Source organism: Halichoerus grypus, chromosome 13, assembly GCF_964656455.1.
Source record: "Halichoerus grypus chromosome 13, mHalGry1.hap1.1, whole genome shotgun sequence".
NCBI classification, from domain to species: Eukaryota; Metazoa; Chordata; class Mammalia; order Carnivora; family Phocidae; genus Halichoerus; species Halichoerus grypus.
In genome coordinates, this window is record NC_135724.1 from 79,447,759 (window position 1) to 79,470,176 (window position 22,418).

At 42.9% G+C, this 22,418-nt stretch overlaps 1 protein-coding gene across 2 annotated transcripts in view; it reads right to left on the reverse strand.

Moving 5' to 3' along the window:
* RNF10 (ring finger protein 10) overlaps positions 1 to 22,418 on the reverse strand; it is a 39,939-nt gene that overhangs the window by 11,404 nt on the left and 6,117 nt on the right. For both annotated transcript variants that reach the window (XM_078060897.1, XM_078060896.1), the window contains exons 2-8: positions 15,945 to 16,141; positions 9,605 to 9,804; positions 8,353 to 8,443; positions 5,668 to 5,852; positions 5,452 to 5,588; positions 2,410 to 2,570; positions 176 to 301 (exon numbers count right to left, since the gene is read on the reverse strand). In XM_078060897.1, the coding sequence (XP_077917023.1) occupies positions 176 to 301; positions 2,410 to 2,570; positions 5,452 to 5,588; positions 5,668 to 5,852; positions 8,353 to 8,443; positions 9,605 to 9,804; positions 15,945 to 16,141 (1,097 nt within the window). The remainder of the gene's footprint in view (positions 1 to 175; positions 302 to 2,409; positions 2,571 to 5,451; positions 5,589 to 5,667; positions 5,853 to 8,352; positions 8,444 to 9,604; positions 9,805 to 15,944; positions 16,142 to 22,418) is intronic.

Here is a 22,418-nt window from a genome sequence, read left to right on the forward strand (position 1 = left end):
TCTGGATGTTTTTCTTAGCTGTCACATTCACAGATTTAACATCCCTGGGTGAAGAACTAATAAGCACGCAGGAAATCTCATAGCCCCTCCTCTCCCCACAAAGTCCAGCGCCTACAACCTCAACAGCAGCACTGACGCACGGCAGCCGTTTAGTCTGGAACAGGGACACACTCACCTTCCTGGGTTGAAAAGCGGACTCCTTCGCCAAGGGAGCCATCAGCACCAGTTGTTCCAGGGCAGGCACAACACCAGGGACCTCCCTTCCGCTTTCAGTCAATCCTGACAGAGCCTCTTCCCGAGTCTAGACCACCAGAGAGAAGACCAGAGAAAGCTAAGTTTCCAGAAACACTGAATTTGGCAAGGACTTACAACGGACTCTCTCCACAGAAGCGTAAGTTAAAAGGCAACAAGACCCAATGGGAAGAGTGCTCCCATCCCCCCTCACTGCTTTATTTTTCTCCATAGCACTCATTTCATCTAATCCTATATATTTTGATTATTTATTTTGACTATTTTCAATCTTGCTCTTAGAACGTAATTGCCAGGGGTGCCTGGATTTTAAGTACTTAAAATCCTCAATCTTTAAAGTAAACAGGAAGCAAAAAGCACTTGGTACCCAAATGGGATGGTATTCTGCTTAGAATCTGTGACAGTGACAATGGTAACACTACACAAAAGCTTCCTGAATACAAATCCAAGAACACGGAATTCGTCTTCTTGTCTTTTTTTTTTTTTTTTTTAAAGATTTTATTTATTTATTTGAGAGAGAGAGAGAGTGAGAGAGAGAGCGCAAGAGGGGGTAGGGTCAGAGGGAGAAGGAGACTCCCCGCCGAGCAGGGAGCCCGATGTGGGACTCGATCCCAGGACTCCGGGATCATGACCTGAGCCGAAGGCAGTCGCCTAACCAACTGAGCCACCCAGGCACCCTCGTCTTCTTGTCTTTATAAGCTACGCTTAAAGAGCCCCAGTGCAGGAGGCAGGGGTTTGGCCAACACCCACCTCAACCTGGACAGCTCTACTTCTTTTTTTTTTTTTTTTAAGATTTTTATTTATTTATTTAACAGAGAGAGAGAGAGAGAGAGAGAGAGAGAGAGCATAAGTAGGCAGAGCGGCAGACAGAGGGAGAGGGAGAAGCAGGCTCTCCGCCGAGCAGGGAGCCAGATGCGGGGCTCGATCCCAGGACCCTGGGATCATGACCTGAGCCAAAGGCAGCCGCTTAACCGACTGAGCCACCCAGGCGCCCCTGGACAGCTCTACTTCGATACAGCTTTTCTTCTCTGAAATGCACTTGAACAAATACTCTGCATTATAGGAAAAAAACCAAATTAAATACACAGTACCCTGCCAGAGAAGGCTCAGAAAAGACAGGAATTCAAATATCAGCTTCACCTCTTATTAGCTATATGTCCTCAAGCAAATTACCTTACGTAACCCATGACTCCATCTCCTCATCCATGAAAGGGGATAGTTCTATCTATCACACTAGGATATGACGCTTAAGTGAGATAAATGTAAATAGCGGCACCTTTGCACAGGGCCTGTCACATGCCAATCGCTCAATAAACAAGGCCTTTCGTTGCTCTAATTAAGATCTGTAATTCTCGGGCGCCTGGGTGGCTCAGTTGGTTAAGCGACTGCCTTCGGCTCAGGTCATGATCCTGGAGTCCCGGGATCGAGTCCCGCATCGGGCTCCCTGCTCGGCAGGGAGTCTGCTTCGTCCTCTGACCCTAACCCCTCTCATGTGTTCTCTCTCTCTCTCAAATAAATAAATAAAATCTTTAAAAAAAAAAAAAAAAAAAAAAAAAAAAAAAAGATCTGTAATTCTCAAAATATGGTCTGAGGATGAACAACATCAAAATCACCCTGGAACACATTATAATGCAAATTATTAAGCCTACTTCGCCCAGCCTTGACTTAATCCACTTCTCAGGGTGGAGCCCGACAACCAGGGATTCTGACACCTATTAAAGGGTACAGAGCCTACGAAATTCTGTATTTGGGAAATTCCTGCTGCTCCAAATCCTCAGCAGGCATTGCTAGGGCCTGCTGGATAGGCCATACTTTCTTCAAAATGCCCCTCAAATAAAACATCTCTAAAAATAAATCCAAGTGTTTTCTTAGGGAAAAAAAAGTCTACCTTGCTTAACTCAGAACCTAAGAGACTTCAGTGACTCAACTAGCTATAAGATCATTTTAGTTTCTTCCTTTCAGCTCCAGAGAGCACTTTAAAAACCACTAGGTCCCCCCATCAAAATAAAACACAAAAAAAACACTAGGTCAGCCCTTCCCTCCCATCACCAAAACGCAGAGCAAACTGGCTTTTTTAGCCTTTCCCTGGTCACTATCTTAAATGTGGGACCGAGGTAACTTATCCCCACCATCCTATCCTGTTTCCAGGCATCGTCTTACCTTGAGCTCCTGAATAGCTGCCTCAATAAAGCAGGACTCAGGAGTGTGCTTCTCCTCTGCCAGTTGCTGCTCCAGAGCTACTTTCTCTTCCCGAACTACCCGGTGCAGCACCTGCTCCTTAGAGGCCAGCAGCAACTTGGAGTACTGGCTGTGCTGCTCATCTACAGGAAAGCCAGCAAGATCACAAAAATGCAACATTCAAAGCAACCGCATGGCTACAGAGGAACTTTTACACACAGTTTTCCCCTAAGTTGTAAAGATGGGAGTAATTTAACGTAATTTTCTAAAAAATAATTAAACGATGACTTTAATACAAGGTTTCTAACTCTGACCCCATTTTATAAAGAATCTAAGAAAACAAAAGATGCAGTAAAAAAAAATTTTAGCCAAACAACATTCAATAATTACATCATCATCTGTAATATCAAAAAAGCTACTACCAACCAGTATAGTCCCATAATAAAGAAATAGTTAATGACATGATGACATATTCATTAAAGAGAATTTTGCAGACATTAAAAATGGTTTTCTGGGGCACCTGGCTGGCTCAGTTGGGAGAGCACAACTCTTAATCTCCAGGTCATGCGTCTGAGCCCCATGGTGGATGCTGAGATTACTTAAAATAAAAATAAATAAGCTTTAAAAAAATTTTTTTTAAATAAAAATGGTTTGCTGAGGACACTTACTGACATGTAGAAATACATTACGTGAATAAAATGCAGACACCAAACTAGAAAATTTAATCCTAATCTCCCAAAAATATACATGCATAGAAAAAAATCTACAATTTTGGGGTACCTCTGGGTAAAAGGATCGTGGAGGATTTATTTCCTTTACTTCCCTCCCCCATATTTTCTGTACTTTTTCAAAAGTTTAAGACAATATTCTTTTGAGAAACCCTCCAAATACCATTTCCCCACTCTCCCATCCTAGTACCCACCCAGAAATAACCATTTACAAATTTCAATATGTATTCATCAAATCTTTTTCTATACATTTATATACCCATGTTCATTTAAAGAAATAAAGGTTTACCCATAAATTATTAACTCTAAGCTTTGTTCATTTTTCATCCAATGTGTGCTAAAATCTCTCAAAATATTAATACAGAGATCCAATTTTTACCTTCTGTATTGTGCTCCACAGTATGATACACTCTACTTTGAGTAAGTTCCTTATGGAACATCCAGCTTATTGTCAACTTCTATTACGTTTTAACAAAAAATCCTTATACATGCTCTCTGGTGCAAATAATTTCCTTATGATATTTAAATATAAATGCTGGATCAAAGGTTGTGTTTTGTTTTTTTTTTTAAGTTTTATTTAAGAAATCTCTATACCCCATGTGAGGCTCGAACTCACAACCCTGAGATCAAGAGTCCCACGTTCCTCCAATTGAGCCAGCCAGGCACCCCTGTGCATATTTTAAATACTACCAAATTGCTCCCCCCAAAAGGCTACATCAATTTATACTGCCACCAAGAACAACAGTACTCATTTTCCTAGCCCTCCCAAAACCTGGTATTTCCAATGTTTTTTTTCTTTTTTGTGTGTGTCAATCTGACAGGCATTTTGATTTACATAACTTTTTTTTTTTTTAAGATTTTATTTATTTACTTGACAGAAAGACAGCAAGAGCAGGAACACAAGCAGTGGGAGTGGGAGAGGGAGAAGCAGGCTTCCCGCCAAGTGGGGAGCCCGATGCAGGGCTCGACCCCAGGACCCTGGGATCATGACCTGAGCTGAAGGCAGACGCTTAACGACTGAGCCACCCAGGCGCCCTGATTTACATATTCTTAGCAAAGTTAAATCTCTATAATTCTTGGGAGGTATTCCAATATCCTTTTCTAGAAAATGCTTTGCACATGCTTATTATTAGCCCATTCTTCTACTGGGTTGTTAATCTAATTTATAGGACACTTGTATGTCCTGTACATTAGTTTTAAATGTGTAAATCTGGGACACTTGGGTGGCTCAGTCAGTTAGGCATCTGCCTTAGGCTCAGGTCATGATCCCAGGGTCCTGGGATCAAGTCCCGCATCGGGCTCCCTGCTCAGCGCGGAGTCTGCTTCTCCCTCTGCCTGCTGCTCCCCCTGCTTGTGCTCTCCCTCTCTGACAAATAAATAAAATCTTTAATTAATTAAATTAAAAATGTGTAAATCTTCCCCTAGTTTATCACCTGTTGACTTCAAGGAATCTTGTCAGATTTCATTCTTATAAAATCACATTTATTTATTTTTTCTTTTATAGCATCTATGGTTTTAGCCTGGTTCAAAAATCCATCCCTACCTGAGGATTTATAAAGATACTGTCCTATATTTTTTCTTAAAGGTTTTAGATTTTTAAAAATTCAGTTACTCAATCCATGAGGAATTGATTTTTATGAATGGTATGAGACAGGGATCTAACTTTTTCTTCCATGAGAAGAATCAATTGTTTCAATACTATTTACTGAGAAATATCTTTTGCCCAGAGACTGAAATGCCACTTTAATCAATACTCGTTTCTGCAAGGAATACAGAACATACAGCCCTGTGCACTTTCCTCACTGTGAATACTTCTCACATTCTATATTCTAATTGCCTGGCCACCAGTATGTCTCTTCTACTAGACTACCGTAGAGTTCCTTGACAGGCACCATTTCAACAAAATGAAAAATTAAGGGGCGCCTGGGAGGCTCAGTCAGTTAATCGGCTGCCTTTGGCTCAGGTCATGATTCCGGAGTCCCAGGATTGAGCCCCGCATCGGGCTCCCTGCTCAGCGGAGACCTTGCATCTCCTCATGCTCTCTCCCGCTCTCTCTCTCTCAAATAAGTGAATAAATAAATCTTTAAAATTAAAATATATATAACTGAACCATACTTGAAACCAAGGGTTAAGCTGTCTCTGCAAACTCCCCTCTAACCTACCAGAATCCTAAAACTGATCTGGAAATGCTAGAAATGGCTTGCCCCAAAGGCTCAATTTCTGATTAGAAAGATATACTCAGTAGCCTTAAAGGATGTACCCAGGATTATTTACCCCCTAAATTAACAGAACTCACCTCCTAGATGAATAGGATGGTCTACATTCATCCATTTGGATTTGGGCAAAGCCAACAAGACCCCTTTCTCCCTCTTCATCAGCTGCATCGTAATGGTATCACCAACAACATACTGCCGTGACTCTGTGGCAACAACACTGTAACATGGACATTTAGATGGAAAAGAGCAAGGAGTCAGCAGATGGGGGTCTAATCTATTAAATGTCTCCATCTCACCTCTTGAGATCCTTCTTATGCACAGAACTGTAACAAATGGGACATTTACTCCAGGTCTTCTCACTCAGTGAAAGGTAGTGCAGAATGCATGCCCAGCAGAAGATGTGTCCACAACGGGTTATCTTGGCTGCAGTAGGTGGATATAGGCATATTGGGCAAGATGGCACTTCATGGCTACAAATGCGCTGAAACAAAACAGCACCACAAGTTACACTGCTTTCAAACTGACATAGCACTGTCAAAGTTAAAGTCTCTTCTCTCCCATCCCCAACCCTGTACATCTCCTACTCAACACATCTTCACAAAACTGTTCAAAAATGCAGGTATATTAAAAGAAAAAAAAAAGCAGGTATATAATAACACTTTAAGTAAATCATTAAGGAAACCACAATGGCTTAATAGAATAACAATAGGCACCTGGGTGGTTCGGTCAGTAAAACATCCCATTTCTTTTTTTTTTTTTACGATTTTATTTATTTGAGAGAGAGAGAGCATGAGGGGGGGAGTCAAAGGGAGAAGCAGACTCCCCGCTGAGCAGGGAGTCCAATGCGGGACTCGATCCTGGGACTCCAGGATCATGACCCAAGCCAAAGACAGTCACTTAACCAACTGAGCTACCCAATCACCCCATAAGCATCCCACTCTTGATTTCAGCTCAGGTCATAATTTCAGAGTTCTGGGATCAAGCCCCACATGAAGCTCCCCACTCAGCATTGAGTCTGTCTCCTTCTCCCTATCCACCCCCACCCCATGTGCACACACATGTGCATGCTCTCTTTCTCTCAGTAAGTAAATCTTTAAAAATATATATATATGTATATATATACACATATATAACTACACAAAAGGTATTTTAGAGGTTCCACAAAGGGAAAAAGTGACAAAAATCAATATATGAATCAATATATGATTCCTTTTTTTTGTTTTAAAGATTTTATTTATTTGACAGAGACAGTGAGAGAAGGAACACAAGCAGGGGGAGTGGGAGAGGGAGAAGCAGGCCTACCGCTGAGCAGGGAGCCCGATGCAGGGCTCAATCCCAGGACCCTAGGACCATGATCCGAGCCGAAGGCACACTTAACAACTGAGTCACCCAGGCGCCTCTATGATCCCTTTTTTTTTTTTTAGATTTTATTTATTTGACAGAGAGAGACACAGCAAGAGAGGGAACACAACCAGAGGGAGTGGAGAGGGAGAAGCAGGGAGCCCAATGTGGGGCTCAAACCCAGGACCCTGGGATCATGACCTGAGCCGAAGGCAGATGCTTAACAACTGAGCCACCCAGGTGCCCCTGATCCCATTTTCTTAAAAATATTTTATTTATTTGAGAGAGAGAGAGAGCGAGAGAGATAACATGAGCAGTGGGGAGAGGGAGAAGCAGGCTCCTGGCTGAGCAGGTAGCCCAATGTGGGACTTGATCCCAGAACCCTGGGATCATGACTTGAGCCGAAGGCAGATGCTTAACTGACTGAGCCACCCAGGCGCCCCTATGATCCCATTTATAAAAAAAAAGATTTATATGTACACATACACAAAGGCATTAAAAAGGTCAAGAGGTAACGTACCAGTAATTTTCCAGCAGAGAAGTCAATGAGACTCACTTTATATGCATCTTTATTTTTTAACCAATGAATATAAAACTTAGGTTTCATAGGACTTCTTTGTCATTCTCTGATGATTTTATGGATTTTCATTCTTAATGGGAAGCCAGGCTTTGAGGCCTATAGTTTTGTTTTTTTTTGTTTTTAGAGATTTTATTTATTTGACAGAGCTAGACACAGCGAGAGAGGGAACACAAGCAGGGGGAGTGGCAGAGGGAGAAGCAGGCTTCCCGCGGAGCAGGGAGCCCGATGTGGGGCTCGATCCCAGGACCCTGGGATCATGACCTGAGCCCAAGGCAGGCGCTTAACAACTGAGCCACCCAGGCGCCCCGAGGCCTATAGTTTTAAAAAGTATTTTACATCCCTATAAGCTAAGAGCAGCAAGGGAATACCCAGAGCTCCTAACTTCAACAGAAAACAAAACGCAACAGTGGCTTAGATAGCAGTGCAGCTAATGGCTCATTCACCTGCCACAAGACTGAGGCCTAATTTGATACTGATTACTACAAACGGCTACCAATGAAGCCATGTCCATGCAATGAGCCCATCCTAGGTCAGGAGGGTAACCAGAGTTGCTCATATATTTCCCTGGTTCCTTCTTCCCAGGAGAGGTCGTAGATAGGACTGCTTTGATACCTTTTATTTTATTTTATTTTTTTTAAAGATTTTATTTATTTATTTGACAGAGAGAGACACAGCGAGAGAGGGAACACAAGCAGGGGGAGTGGGAGAGGGAGAAGCAGGCTTCCCGCTGAGCAGGGAGCCCGATGCGGGGCTCGATCCCAGGACCCCGGGATCATGACCTGAGCCGAAGGCAGACGCTTAACGACTGAGCCACCCAGGCGCCCCTGCTTTGATACCTTTTAGATGAGAGTCCTCCAATTCCCCAATCCTGCAGACCAGCCAATTAGCACAAAACGAACTCGAGGAGAAACCAGGACTGATCTCTGGGGTATGTCTACAGTGTGGCCATGCAGAAAAATGTATCAACAGTGAAACCAGCCAACAGCTGCTGTGTCACCCTGGTCCATTTCCTTAGTTCTCTCTCCCACTAACAGCTTACAAGCTTAGCTCAGCTACTCACCACTTGTTCCACAAAGTCCCAGTTGACTAAGATATCAGGATCAGCAAAATGAACTGTGTAGTCCTGGTCTTCAGACACTACAAATTGGCAGCTGGAAATAGGGAAAAAGACAAGGAAAAGGCAGACTGTCAGAATCCACCAACATGACATCAGCAGAGAGTCATTACTCCTTCACTTAGTAATCAAATACAGGCCATCAGCAGCCATGGTTTGTGAAGCACTGAACTAGGACTTCAGCCTCAGTTCTCAGCCCTGGCTCTGGAGGGAATCCAAAGACTTGGCAAGTAGGAGTCTAAAACCATGAACTCTGTTTCTTCTGCTTCCAAGCCCAGCCAAGCTGCTGTAGGCCTCCCCTGAGCTAAAATTAACCCAGACTGTGGCTCCATCAATCAGCAGGGAGCCAGATTTCTTCCCTCCCTGTGAGAAACCTCAGCACACAGCTAATCTTCAAGGCAGTAGAAAGACTATTCTCAATCATTTGACTACCAATTTATATAAGGTACTAACCAGTTACTTCAGTCTAGATCCAAGGTCAAACTTACATTATAACTAATGACACACAAAAGGAAACAAAAGGGATCAGTATTTGAGCAAATATATGCCAAACACTCCAACCTGTCATCCAATTCTTCCTTAAGTAATTCTCCTCCTTTATAGGGAGAAGCTGAGTCTCAAAGTGGCTAAACAAATTACCCAAGGTTGAAGGCCAAAATAAAATTCAAATCTGGGTCCAATTCCAAAGCAAACACTTTTACTACCTCATCATGACACTAAAAGCATTAATTTTATCATTAATTTATTTAAGTATTATATTCTTTTAAACATCAAGAACATCTGCTTGAAAAGCTGTTTTTCAACACTTGCCACCGCCCCCCCTCAAAAAGAGAGAGAGAGAGAGAGAGGGAGAGGAGAAGAACCAGATCAATCCCCTTTCTACCTCTCTCCCACAGCAGTTTAAAAGAAGCCTCTTCTGGGGCACCTGGGAGGCTCAGTCAGTTGAGCAACTGCCTTTGGCTCAGGTCATGATCCCAGGGTCCTGGGATCGAGCCCCAAGTTGGGCTCCCTGCTAAGAGGGGAGTCTACTTCTCCCTCTGCCCCTCACGCTGCTCGTGCTCTCTCTCTCTCAAATAAATAAAAATTTTTAAATAAAATAAAAGCTTCTCCTAAATTAATAAAATAAAAGCTGCTTCTCAGCTCCAGCAACTGCCCAGAGGCTCAACTGCACTTCCCTCCTAAGAGCAGACATACTCACTTGGCCTGTAAAAAGAGTTCCTTGTTAAAAGGCTTATGCCCCCACTTGTTCCTTTTTCCCCAGCTGCCATGTCCACTGCCTTCAAAGTGACCCGCCTGGCCACGGGGTTCAAAAGTGAAATTCAACAAGTGGTTCAGATTGATCTTCTTCGGACCAGAGAACTGGGCAGGGCTAAACTCTGCCCTTTGAACCTCTGCTACCTAGAACAAGAATGAATCAAGTATTTCAGATTATTACTTATTTATAGCAGAAACTAGCACAACCCCTCCTTCTACATGGCTTAAAATACTAACTAAATGAAACACAGGCTTAAATCTTCCTAGGAGAGGATAATACAAAAGTCCACCTAAGATGTGGATGCGAGTGGAGAGGGGGACCAGGGCCTTTAACATACAATTACTTAAACTGTTCAGACTGGCCTGTGAAAAGGCAATTAACCATTAAGTGACAAAACCCAACATGAACTCCTCTAGCTATCTTGAAGTACAAAGATTTACTTACTGGATTAATCTTTTGACAGTCCCATAGGACTCCTACACCTTCACTCTTATTAGCTACTTGTTCTTTGGTTTGTTTCTGGCAAAAGCGAGTCTGTGGAACTATACTCTGGAGGCGGCTTGCAGGCAGCTGCTAACTGCCATGGGCTTCAGGATCCTGCCAGAGAGACCTCCTGTGTAAGACACGACTGCTATTCATTGTTAATTAAAACTGACGGAATTAGAACATGTAGGCAGACTACCTCTGTGTCCAGAAATAAACCCAATCAGCAGATTCAGAAACAGTTTAGAAAGTGGCAAGAAACCACATGGGAGAAATACCACTGCACACAAAGATGGAAGAAATCATGTTGGGGCTTTTTCGGCTCTTTATTTTTTAAGGTTTTATTTATTTATTTATTTGACAGAGAGAGAGAGAGCACAAGCAGGGGGGGCGGCAGGCAGAGGGAGAGGGAGAAGCAGGCTCCCCGCTGAGCAAGGAGCCTGATGTGGGGCTCGATCCCAGCACCCTGGGATCATGACCTGAGCCGAAGGCAGACGCTTAACCGACTGAGCCACCCAGGCACCCCTTTTCTTGGCTCTCTTAACATTCCCAAATTGAAATGGTAGCTACCTGTTAAGTCAGCTAGTGCATTTCCTAATCCCAATTTCTCATTTAATGTTATAAACACTTTGCCATGTCAGTCATGGCATATAGTCACTTTAAATCCACTACATCATATAGGTATACTATAATGCCCCCTGTAGGACACACTGTTCATAGCTTCTCCTCTGTAACAAAATCATATTATGATAAACCTATTTTTGGACAGATCTTTGTGCACAAATATTTGGCCACATGAAAATATTTCTTCTGAATGTATAGTAGGAATTACTAGGTCAAAGGAAATATAAATTGAAGGCTTTTGCTACCTAGTCAAATTTAGAGATTAGTAAGCAGCACCTGCACAGACGTCATAAAGAGTACAGGGGCGCCTGGGTAGCTCAGTTGGTTAAGCAGCCAACTCTTGATTTCGTCTCAGGTTATGATCTCAGGGTCGTGAGATGGAGCCCCACATCAGGCTCCATGTTTGGCACAGAGTCTGCTTGAGATTCTCTCTCCCTCTTCCTCTGCCCCTCCCCCTGCTCATGCTCTCTAAATAAAATAAATAAAATCTTAAAAAAAAATCTAAGAGTACAGAAAGGGATATGGTGAAAGATACCTTACACTGCAGAGGCAACCAATATGACCTGAGATATCCTACGCATATAGACCAAAGTATAGGACCCTTATGATTAAGTACAGTGGCAATGGGGCGCCTGGGTGGCTCAGTTGGTTAAGCGTCTGCCTTCGGCTCAGGTCATCATCCCAGAGTCCTGGGATCGAGCCCCATGTCGGGATCCCTGCTCAGCGGGGAGCCTCCTTCTCCCTCTCCCTCTGCTGCTCCCCCTGCTTGTGCTCTCTCTCTGTCAAATAAATAAAATCTTTAAAAAAAAAAAAAGTACAGTGGCAAACCATAAACAATTTCCTTTCATCTCAACAACAGATCCTGGGAGACAACACCTCCGACTGTTTATGTAACTGACCACAGGGAGCTCATGACTTCCAGGTCATCTGTTGCTTCTCATCCCCTGGATGCTCATTTCCATGTGGCTCTGCTATCCCCTCATCAGTCTTCCATCCCCAATGCCCCAACCCTACGTAAGAGCTTGTGCTCACTCCACAAAATCCTCCACACCTTCAACCTTCTATCATCACCTTATTATCCTAGTTGGCCCATTGCCACCCTCTTCAATACTGCCCACCACAATTCCTGATAAATTATCCTTCCAAAACACTGACCTCTCAGTTCCTTGACCCTCACCTTCTTCAATTAGCTTGCCCTCCACTCTACCTCAGGAACGCAATTCCCAAGGACATACCATCTAGATCTGTGCCATCTTATACAGCAACCACTACTAGCCAGATGTGGCTACTGAGCACCTGAAATGTGGCCAGTGCCACATAATACCATTTTAGCTATATTCAGTAAAAACATAAAAATTAATTTCATCATTTCTTTACTTTTTTAATGTGGCAACTAGGAAAGTTTAAATTATGTATGTGGCCTGCATTTCTACTGGACAGCACTACTCTACATCTAGACTGTTAAGAATAACAATCACACCTCTTCCACCATCTTAACTTTGAGCACCCAACATCCAAGCAGCAACTCCCTCCTTTCCTAGCTTGTTCCCTTTAGTCCTGTTTCCAACAATTCTTTAGCCCCACTGGGATCTCCAAACCAGTGATCCAACCCACCCCTACAATTTTCTTTCCTTACTTGGCCTAGATCCTATGGTCCACTACCCGCTTCTCTTTGTCATCTGTACTCACCTGGCAAAACCTTTCCCTGATTAACCCAACTCTCTGCCTATGTATTTCCACACCAGCACCAGACAGTTATACACAAGAACACAACCACACCACACTGACCAGTCTCACTAAGTACACCCTTAGGCTGCCTGGCAATACTACCACACCTGATGACATTTCTGTACCCGCTTAATTCACCAGTCACCCAGTCATCCATTCCTCAAGGCTTCCAAGGCTCCTCCCTCAGCTCACCTTCCATATTTCACCGAGACAATAAGAATAATCAGTAAAGAATTCCTACATCCTCCTACCAGTACTCTGCCTTCCTCTTGTTACTGAGGATGAACTGGAAAAGCTCCTATCTAAGCCAGCTCCTCCACTTGTACACAAGATCCCAACTCCTCAAGGACTCAAGGACACTATTCCAGCAATTCTCCCCCTTTCCTCTGCATCATGTTTGCCCCCTCACAGGACAATCCCATCACCAGAGATATGCTGTTAATTTCTCTAACTAAAACCTCTCGACTTCATACTCCCCCAAGCTACTGCCTCACCTCTCTGCTCCCCTTTAGAGCAAAGCCACCAGAAAGTACCGTCTGAACTTGCTGTATCTTCCTCCCATTCTTCCATTCTCTCTAAATCTATGCCAATCAGGTTTTTGTCCTCACCACTCCACCAAAGCAGCTCAAGGCCAACAACCTACCTTCCCATTATCAAACCTACTGGTCCACCAACCTGCCTTCCTATTATGAAATCTACTGGTCCACTTTTAGTCCTAATTTTCTGCCTATCGGCAGAGGGCAAAACTAACCACTTTCTCCAAATGGCTTTCTCCCTTTTTGCTGATGCCTCATGATCCTGACTCGGGCCTCAGTCCTTCAATCTATTCCCTTTCTGCAGCACTACTCCTTAATGATCTCACTTAGCTCCACAGCTGCAAACACCAAATGCATGCAGACACCTAGCTCTAGCCTGGGTTTCCTCCTCTAACTCCAGATCCCATTAACTGCCTATCTCTTAGAAATCCAGTAAACATCTTCATGCAAATATATTTCCAAAATAAAGTTCTTTATCTCAACTCCCCTTCCCTCCCCACCACCCCCAAACCCTGTACTTCTCTGAAAATCTTCCACACTTGTGCATATGGTATCTGAATCGAGCTCCTGCCAAAAACATTCATTTTTTCAAAGTCATTCATTTCTCTGCTCAGACCCCATATCTCACATATTAAGAAAGTCATGTTGGCTCTACCTTCATATATCACCCCAATGGGCACGCCTCTCACCAGCTATCACTGTTTCAAAGCTTCCATCACTCCCACCAGAAATCTTAACAGCCTCCTAACTAACCTCCCTGGTTCCACTCTTCGCTTTAAAACTCCAGGTCAGATTATAGTACTTCTCTTCTTAAACCCCCAACAGCTTCCCATCTCTCTGAACAAAAGCCAAAGTCCTGCAAGGCCCCACATGATCTGACCCCTCTTTCCCATTCTTTAGCTTCATTCCCTACTCCTCCTCCTCCTCCTCCCAGGGTAGCCTACTTGTTTTACCTCAAACAAACCAAAAACACTACCACCTCTGATCCCTTGCTGCTTGTGCACTTTGTTATTCCTTCTGGCTAAGACACTCTTCCTCAAAATTGTACGGTGTGCTCCCTTGCTTCATTCAGGACTCTACTCATACTTCACCTTCTCAGAGCAGCTTTCCTTAGGCACCTTCTAAAACTGTACCCTTGGGGAGCCTGGGCGGCTCAGCTGTTAAGCATCTGCCTTTGGCTCAGGTCATGATCCCAGGGTCCTGGGATCGAGCCCCACATCAGGCTCCCTGCTCCGCGGGGAGTCTGCTTCTCCCTCTCCCACTGCCACCCTCCCACACACTCATGCATGCTCTCTCTCACTCTCTCTCAAATAAATAAAATCTTTAAAAAAATAAAAAATAAACTGTATTCTTTGTTACTCTCTATCCCTAACTCTTAGTCTACTTTTCGCTAATTCAGTAAGCACTTACCTTTGGATTTATTATACAGATGACTCTTGAACAATGCAGGCATTAGGAGCACTGACGCCCCGCACAATCAAAAACCCATGTATGACTACTGACTCCCAAAAAAACTTAACTGCTAATAACCTACTGTTGACTGGAAGCCTTATCAGTAACATAAACACTCAACACGTGTTTTATGTTATAGGTATTATACACCGTTATTTTTACAATAAAACTAGAGAAAAGGAAATGTTATTAAGAAAATCAAAACAGGGACACCTGGGTGGCTTGGTTGGTTAAGCGTCTGACTCTTGATTTCAGCTCAGGTCATGATCCCAGGGTCATGGGATCAAGCCCCATGTCAGGCTCCATGCTCAGCGTGGAGTCTGCATAAGATTCTCTCTCCATCTGCCCCTCCTCCTCCTCACACACTCTCTCAATAAATGAAATCTTTTTTTTTTTTTTAAAGATTTTATTTATTTATTTCACAGAGAGAGATAGCAAGAGCAGGAACACAAGCAGGGGGAGTGGGAGAGGGAGAAGCAGGCTTCCCGCAGAGCAGGGAGCCCGATGCAGGGCTCGATCCCAGGACCCTGGGACCATGACCTGACCCGAAGGCAGACGCTTAACCACTGAGCCACCCAGGCGCCCCTCAATAAATGAAATCTTAAAAAAAAAAAAAAAAAAAAAAAGTCAAAACACATTTACAGTACTGTATTAAAAAAAAAAATCCACATAAGTGGACCCATGCAGTTCAAACCTGTGTTGTTCAAGGGTCAACTGTGTAATCATTTATTGTCTCCCTAAACTAGAATATAAGCTCCTGAGGGACAATATTCCACTCAGTATTGTATTCCAAACTGAATGGTATTTGTTACACAGTAGAGGAGAACTAAATTTTTGGTGAATGAATGAATTCTTTCATAAGTACATTAAATCTGTCTTATTCTATAATGGTTACAAAGTATGGAACATTCAAAAAGAAAAATAATTTAACCAGCCCCTTACTAATTTAGGTTGTTTCCTAGATTTTGCAACTACCAACAATGTTACAATTAACTCCCTTGTACAAAAGTCTCTACAGACTTATAAAAGGATACCTAAGAAACTCCTAAAATCAAAGTACCTGGGACTAAGGATATAGCATCTTGCATTCTGCTAGATACTATAGGGCAAATGTCATTAATTAATTGAAGTCACTTTATTACCTAAATATTCAAGAGGTACCTCTAATTCAGGAGTGATGACAGAAGGACTATACAAAGTAAAGTACCCCAAATTTGCTATAATTTCTCACAATCCAGGACTATGACGTCTTCTTCCTCCAAGGAAATTTTCATAACTTTCAAGGGAAGAAAGGAGGCAAAGTTCCAAACCTAGTTAAATCCTCACCTATTCAAGACTGCTTTGGTTATTTACTCTTCCATCTGTTTCTCCCCTCCTCCCCAATTAATGATAAACTGGGGAGGGGGGGGAATCAGAGCTCTTGCTTCTTATTCTAGAAAGACCATTCTTAAATTCCATACCTCATCTCGTCTTCCACCATTAAAAGAAGAGCTAAAGACTTTGCTGCTGCCGCCGCCCCTCTGTGGAGGCATCTTGTTAAAAGTTTTGCTTTTCTGTGAATTGGAGCGACGGGACTGGTTGCTAAAATTTTCATTTTTGGGATAGGAAGGTTCACGTTTGCGATTAAAACGCTTGGATCCACTTGAGTTCTTTCCATCTGAAAGCAAGAAATGTGAAGAATTAGTTAAGAAATGATACACAGGGCTCCTGGCCAATCAGCTGGAAGAGCATGCAATGCTTGACCTCGGGGCTGTTCAAGCATCCCCATCAGGTGGACACTACCTAAAAAAGTAAAATTTTTTTTTTTTTTTTTTAAGATTTTATTTATTTATTTGACAGAGAGAGACACAGCGAGAGAGGGAACACAAGCAGGGGGAGTGGGAGAGGGAGAAGCAGGCCTCCCGCCGAGCAGGGAGCCCGATGTGGGGCTCGATCCCAGGACCCCGGGATCACGACCCGAGCCAAAGGCAGACGCTTAACGACTGAGCCACCCAGGCGCCCCAAAAAGTAAAATCTTTTAAAAAATAAACAACAAGGGTGGGCGCCTGGGTGGCTCAGTTGGTTAAGCGACTGCCTTCAGCTCAGGTCATGATCCTGGAGTCCTGGGATCGGGTCCCGCATCGGGCTCCCTGCTCGGCGGGGAGTCTGCCTCTCCCTCTGACCCTGCTCTCTGTCTCTCATTCTCTCTCTCTAAATAAATAAATAAAATCTTTAAAAAAAAAAAAAATAAAAAAAAATAAAAAAAATAAACAACAAGGGTGCCTGGCTGGCTCAGTCAGAAGAGCCTGCCACTCTTGATCTCAGAGTTTTAAGAAAATAAAATCTTTAAAAATAAAAACAAAGGTAAATAGGCCCTTCCACAACCTCTAAGAAATCTGGGTTTGGACAAGAACTTTGGGCAAGACATCTCATAGTAAGGTGGTTTTTACTTCTGCTTTTTAAAATTTTTTTTAAAGATTTTATTTATATATTTATTTGAGAGAGAGAGACAGACAGAGCGCGCAAGCAAGCACGAGCAGGGGGAGAGGGAGAAGCAGACTCCCCACTGAGCAGGGAGCCCAATGCAGGGCTCCATCCCAGGATCCCGGATCATGACCTGAGCCAAAGGCAGGCGCTTAACCAACTGACCCACCCAAGTGTCCCTACTTCTGCTTTTTAAATGACAAAGCCTAAAGGGTCCCTCCTTCAGGAGGGATACAAATGCAGATGAAACTACATAGATTCTTAGATCACAATGTCTCCCTTTTTTACAGGGTTTAACCACTGCTCTTATTAAAGTCCATTTAGATGAAGTGATAGAAAAGGGAACAGCCTGGGGCACCTGGCTGGCTCAGTCCATACAGCACGCAACTCTTGACCTCAGGGTCCTAAGTTCTGGAGCCCTACGTTGGGCGTGGACCCTACTTCAGAAAAAATTTATATATATATATATTTTTTGGTATATTTTATATATATATATATATTTTCGGACAGAGAGACAGTGAGAGAGGGAACACAAGCAGGGGGAGTGGGAGAGGAAGAAGCAGGCTTCCCGCTGAGCAGAGAGCCCCATGTGGGGCTCAATCCCAGGACCCCGGGATCACAACCTGAGCCGAAGGCAGACGCTCAACGACTGAGCCACCCAGGCGCCCCAAAAGAAATTTTTTTTAACTAAAAAAAAAAAGAAAAAGAGAACAGTCTATCTGTATTAGGGAAAAGTATTTTATCTGGAAGCAGGATAGAAGACATTATTCTCCTTCAATTACTACAACATAGCTAGATTCTATAGTGCAAAGGCTTGACCTAGGCCCTGGCAGGTACATTCAAGAGGCATAAAAGCAAAACAATATTTTCATATACACTAGACCTCAAACTGAGAAGCCATTAAATTGACAAAACAAAAGAAGCTGAGTTCTAAGAACATATTAAATCAGCATGAGTCATATCCTTTTAAAAAATATTTCTGGGGCGCCTGGGTGGCTCAGTCAGTTGGGCAGCTGCCTTCGGCTCGGGTCATGATCCTGGGGTCCTGGGATCGAGCCCCGCGTCGGGCTCCCTGCTCTGCGGGAGGCCTGCTTCTCCCTCTCCCTCTGCCTGCCACTCTGCCTACTTGTGCTCTCTCTGTGTCAAATAAATAAATAAAATCTTTAAAAATATATATATATATTTCTTGGAGCGCCTCGGTGGCTCAGTAAGTTAAGTGACCGACTCTTGGTTTCAGCTCAGGTTATGATCTCAGGGTTGTGAGACTGAGCCCTGCACCAGGCTCCACGCTCAGTACAGAGTGTGCTTGAGATTCTCTCTCCTTCTCCCTTTGCCCCTCCCCCTGCTCACACTCTCTACCTCTCTCTAAAATAAAATCTGAAAAAAAATTTTTTTAAATATATTTTTTGCTTTTTTTTATCTCCAGTTGTAAGAATATACGTTCAATTTTGAAATCTGGAAGAATTTAAATTTGCCACTATCCATATACCAACTTACACACAGTGCATAATTTCCTTTCACTCTCCATTTTATACACTTGTCACATCTTCCACAAAATGACATACAAAATATACTGTCTTCTATTACTCCATGAGCATTTTCATGCATCTCTAGTCTTCAAAGCATGATTCATGGCTGCATTGTCTACCATATGCTTATAATAGAATATAACCAATCTCCTACTGCTATATATTTAGGTGGTTTCTAGTTTTTTGCTAGTTAGCATTGCGAGTCGCTTTTATAGAGAACTGTGTTATGATTATGTCAAATTCTCAGAATGAGGGACGCCTGGGTGCTCAGAGGGTTAAGCGTCTGCCTTCGGTTCAGGTCATGATCCCAGGGTCCTGGGGTCGAGCCCCGTGGATCCCCAGATGGAGCCTCACATCAGGCTCCCTGCTCAGAGCGGAGTGAGTCTGCTTCTCCCTCTCCCTCTGCCACTCCCCCTGCTTGTGTTCTCTCAGGCTCTGTCAAATAAAATATTAAAAAAAAAAAAAATTCTCAAAACGAAATCAGCAGATTAAGTATGATCATTAAAACATTTCATGCAGGGACGCCTGGGTGGCTCAGTCCTTGGACATCTGCCTTCGGCTCAGGTCATGATCCCAGGGTCCTGGGGTCGAGCCCCACATCGGGCTCCCTGCTCCACAGGAGGCCTGCTTCTCCCTCTCCCACTCCCCCTGCTTGTGTTCCCTCTCTCCCTGTGTCTCTATCAAATAAATAAAATCTTTAAAAAAAAAAAACCTTTTATGCATTCTCAAGTTGCTTTCTAGAGCCATTATACCTACTTATTTATACTCTAACACTGTAAAAGAGAAAGGTTAGGTCACTACATTATTGACAATGCAGAGTTGAAATAAACTTTGTTAAACTGAAGGGTCAAAATTCTTGTTTTAAATTTTATTTTCTCTGATGAGTAGCAACAAATACTTTTTCAATCTATTGACCATTTGTATTTTGTGTAAAGAGCACTTGTTTGTATTCTTTTCCCCATATTTTCTACTTGGGGGCTGAAGTGCATAATTTGTGCGAAATTGAAAAAAGAATCCTGACAAGACACATTTAAAATGTGCCAAAGTTACCTGGCTTTAAAAAAAAAAAAAAAGAAAAAAAAAGGAAAATGAAACCTGAGAACCATATACATCTAAATAACTAAATGTGGAAGAGGTACCCAAATTAGTCTTTGGACAAAAAAAAAGACTACTTTATCTTTCTTGTCCCTTCGCCCATTCCATGTTCTTTTTTTTTTTTTAATCTCAGAATAAAATTTATTTTTTTAAAGGTTTTATTTGAGAGAGAGAGCATGAGAGAGAGAGAGAAAGCAGAGGGGAGGGGCAGAGGGAGAGGGAGAAGCAGACTCCCCACTGAGCAGGGAGCCTGATGTGGGACTCTGTCCCAGCACCCTGGGACCATGACCTGGGCTGAAGGCAGACACTTAACCAACTGAGCCACCCAGGTGCCCCCAGAATAAAATTTATTTTAAAAAAGATTTCCATCCTTAGATTTGTCTATATTCACTTCATGTTGTCTTATTTCAACATGGAAATCTGACCAAAGCAAGCCTGCATACTAATTTAATGGCTTTCATTTAAGCAGAAACTTAGAATGGAAGTTGGGGGACTTTTAATGAATAAACCCATTAGGCTCAGAGGCTCAAACCTTAAGGGGATGGTGGTTTACAAAGCCAAGAGGATTCCGCCATGAGCTTCAGAAACTACAAAGTTTTTCCCCCCAAAATTGCTTAATCCTGTTTACGTTAAAAATATAGAATTCAGGGGCACCTGGGCGGCTCAGTCGGTTAAGCAGCTGCCTTCGGCTCAGGTCATGATCCCAGCTGGTCCTGGAATCGAGCCCCGCACTGGGCTCCCTGCTCCTCGGGAAGCCTGCTTCTCCCTCTCCCTCTCCCACTCCCCCTGCTTGCGTGTCCTCTCTCACTTTGTCTCTGTCAAATAAATAAAATCTTAAAAAAAAAAAAAAAAGAATACAGAATTCAGGGGCGCCTGGGTGGCTCAGTCGGTTCAGTGTCTGCCTTCGGCTCAGGTCATGATCCCAGGGTCCTGGGACTGAGCCCCGCACTGGGCTCCCTGCTTAGCAGGGAGCCTGTTTTTCCCCCTCCCTTTGCTGCTCCTCCTGCTTGTGTTCTCTCTCTGTGTCAAATAAATAAATAAAATCTTTAAAAATATATATATATAAATACATATAATTCATAGAAAAATAAAGACACACACACACACACCAAGAAACAGACTCTTAACTAAGGCACACAAACTGATGATGACCAGAGGGGAGGTGGGGGGGGTGAAATAGGTGAAGGGGATTAAAGAGTACACTTATACCATGATGAGCACTGAGTAATGGATACAATTATTGAATCACGATATTGTACACCTGAAACTAATATAACATTGTATGTTAACTCTACTGGAATTAAAAGTAAAAACTTAATTAAAAAATTTTTTTCTAGGGATACATATATGTGTGTGTTTGTGTATATATAAATATAACTCATAGAAACAGGTCTGGAGGAGCGCCTGGGTGGCTCAGCCGGTTAAGCATCTGCCTTAGGCTCAAGTCATGATCCCGGGGTCCTGGGATGAGTCCCACATCGGGCTCCCTGCAGAGCAGGGTGCCTGCTTCTCCATCTCCCTCTGCCTGCCGCTCCCCCTGCTTGTGTGCTTTCTCTGACAAATAATTAAAATCTTAAAAAAAGAAAAAAGAAAGAACCAGGTCTGGAAAGGCAATGCAGCAGGCTGTTAAGACAGTTAACTTCGGGAAATGCAGCTTCACTTTTACCTAATCGAGTGGTTCTCAATCCTGCCAGTTTGAAGGAATCACCCAGATGAGCTTTTAAGGGATTCCTATGCTCAGGCCTCACCCTCTAAGATTCTGACGTAAGTATACAAAAGGTTCTGTATACTTATCGTTTGGGTAATTTTATCTTTTGGGTAATTTTAAAAACTATTAAGTACCTAGAAAAAATTATTTCTAGATAAGATGACCAGCTTATTTTATAGCAGACTAAGTAAATCCAAGATGAAGCATATCCTCAAAGAAAAAAAGGAAACATGAGCTGATAAAATGAGAGTCTGAATTTTGAAAGCAACCACTTCACACTTACTTTGTCACCAACATGGGATAAATGAGTTAATGCCATCCTCTCCAAACCTGACCAAACCACAACCTGGGAGTCGAGCTAACAGTTACGGGAGATGGCAGCAATGCAGAAAGAGAACAGATGGGTCACAGAAACTCTGCCAGGCTAGGTTTACCCCTACAAGTCACCTTTAAATCCCAGGTAGGGAAAGTGACCAGAGTTAACCTGAAGCTAGAACTTAAGAACTACACTTTTACCTACTACTTCAGTCAGCCACAGTTATTGTCCAACACAGCATCACTGGTAACAGAAAGCGAAGCTTCAGATCTCTTACAAATGTTCTTACCTATGGAGTTGATAATAAGATTTCAAACAAGTAGAAAATTCAGAGGCATAAAATGCAAGCTAACTTTACCATGAAAACAAATGAGGTCTTATGAAAACAGGCATATACGGAAAACATGGATTCCCCAAACCTCATTACCTAAGACAGTTTCGGATGATACTGCATTTGACCCTAATACTTTCAAGACAAGCACCTAACAGTTTGCATAGATTTAGGTAAAGCCAGATTCTACATTTGAACAAGAAAGTTCTATTTTCATTTCTTCACTTATTACCACACAGGCAAGGAAACAGTTTCATCACATAATTTACAGAACTGCTTTCTGATGGACAGGGAACTGCTCATTTCTAAAACAGGTTACAAAACTGACCACGTATGGATCCACAATTTTAGCTGCTAAAATCAACTCCATCTTGTCTTCCACTTGCCTAAGGGTATGAAGTTAGCTATCTAAAGTGAGAGGCTGGCTCTTATCTCTAGACCCAGGCAACAGGCAGCTAAAGATTGAAGGTACAGTCAGGCCTGTGACCCAGA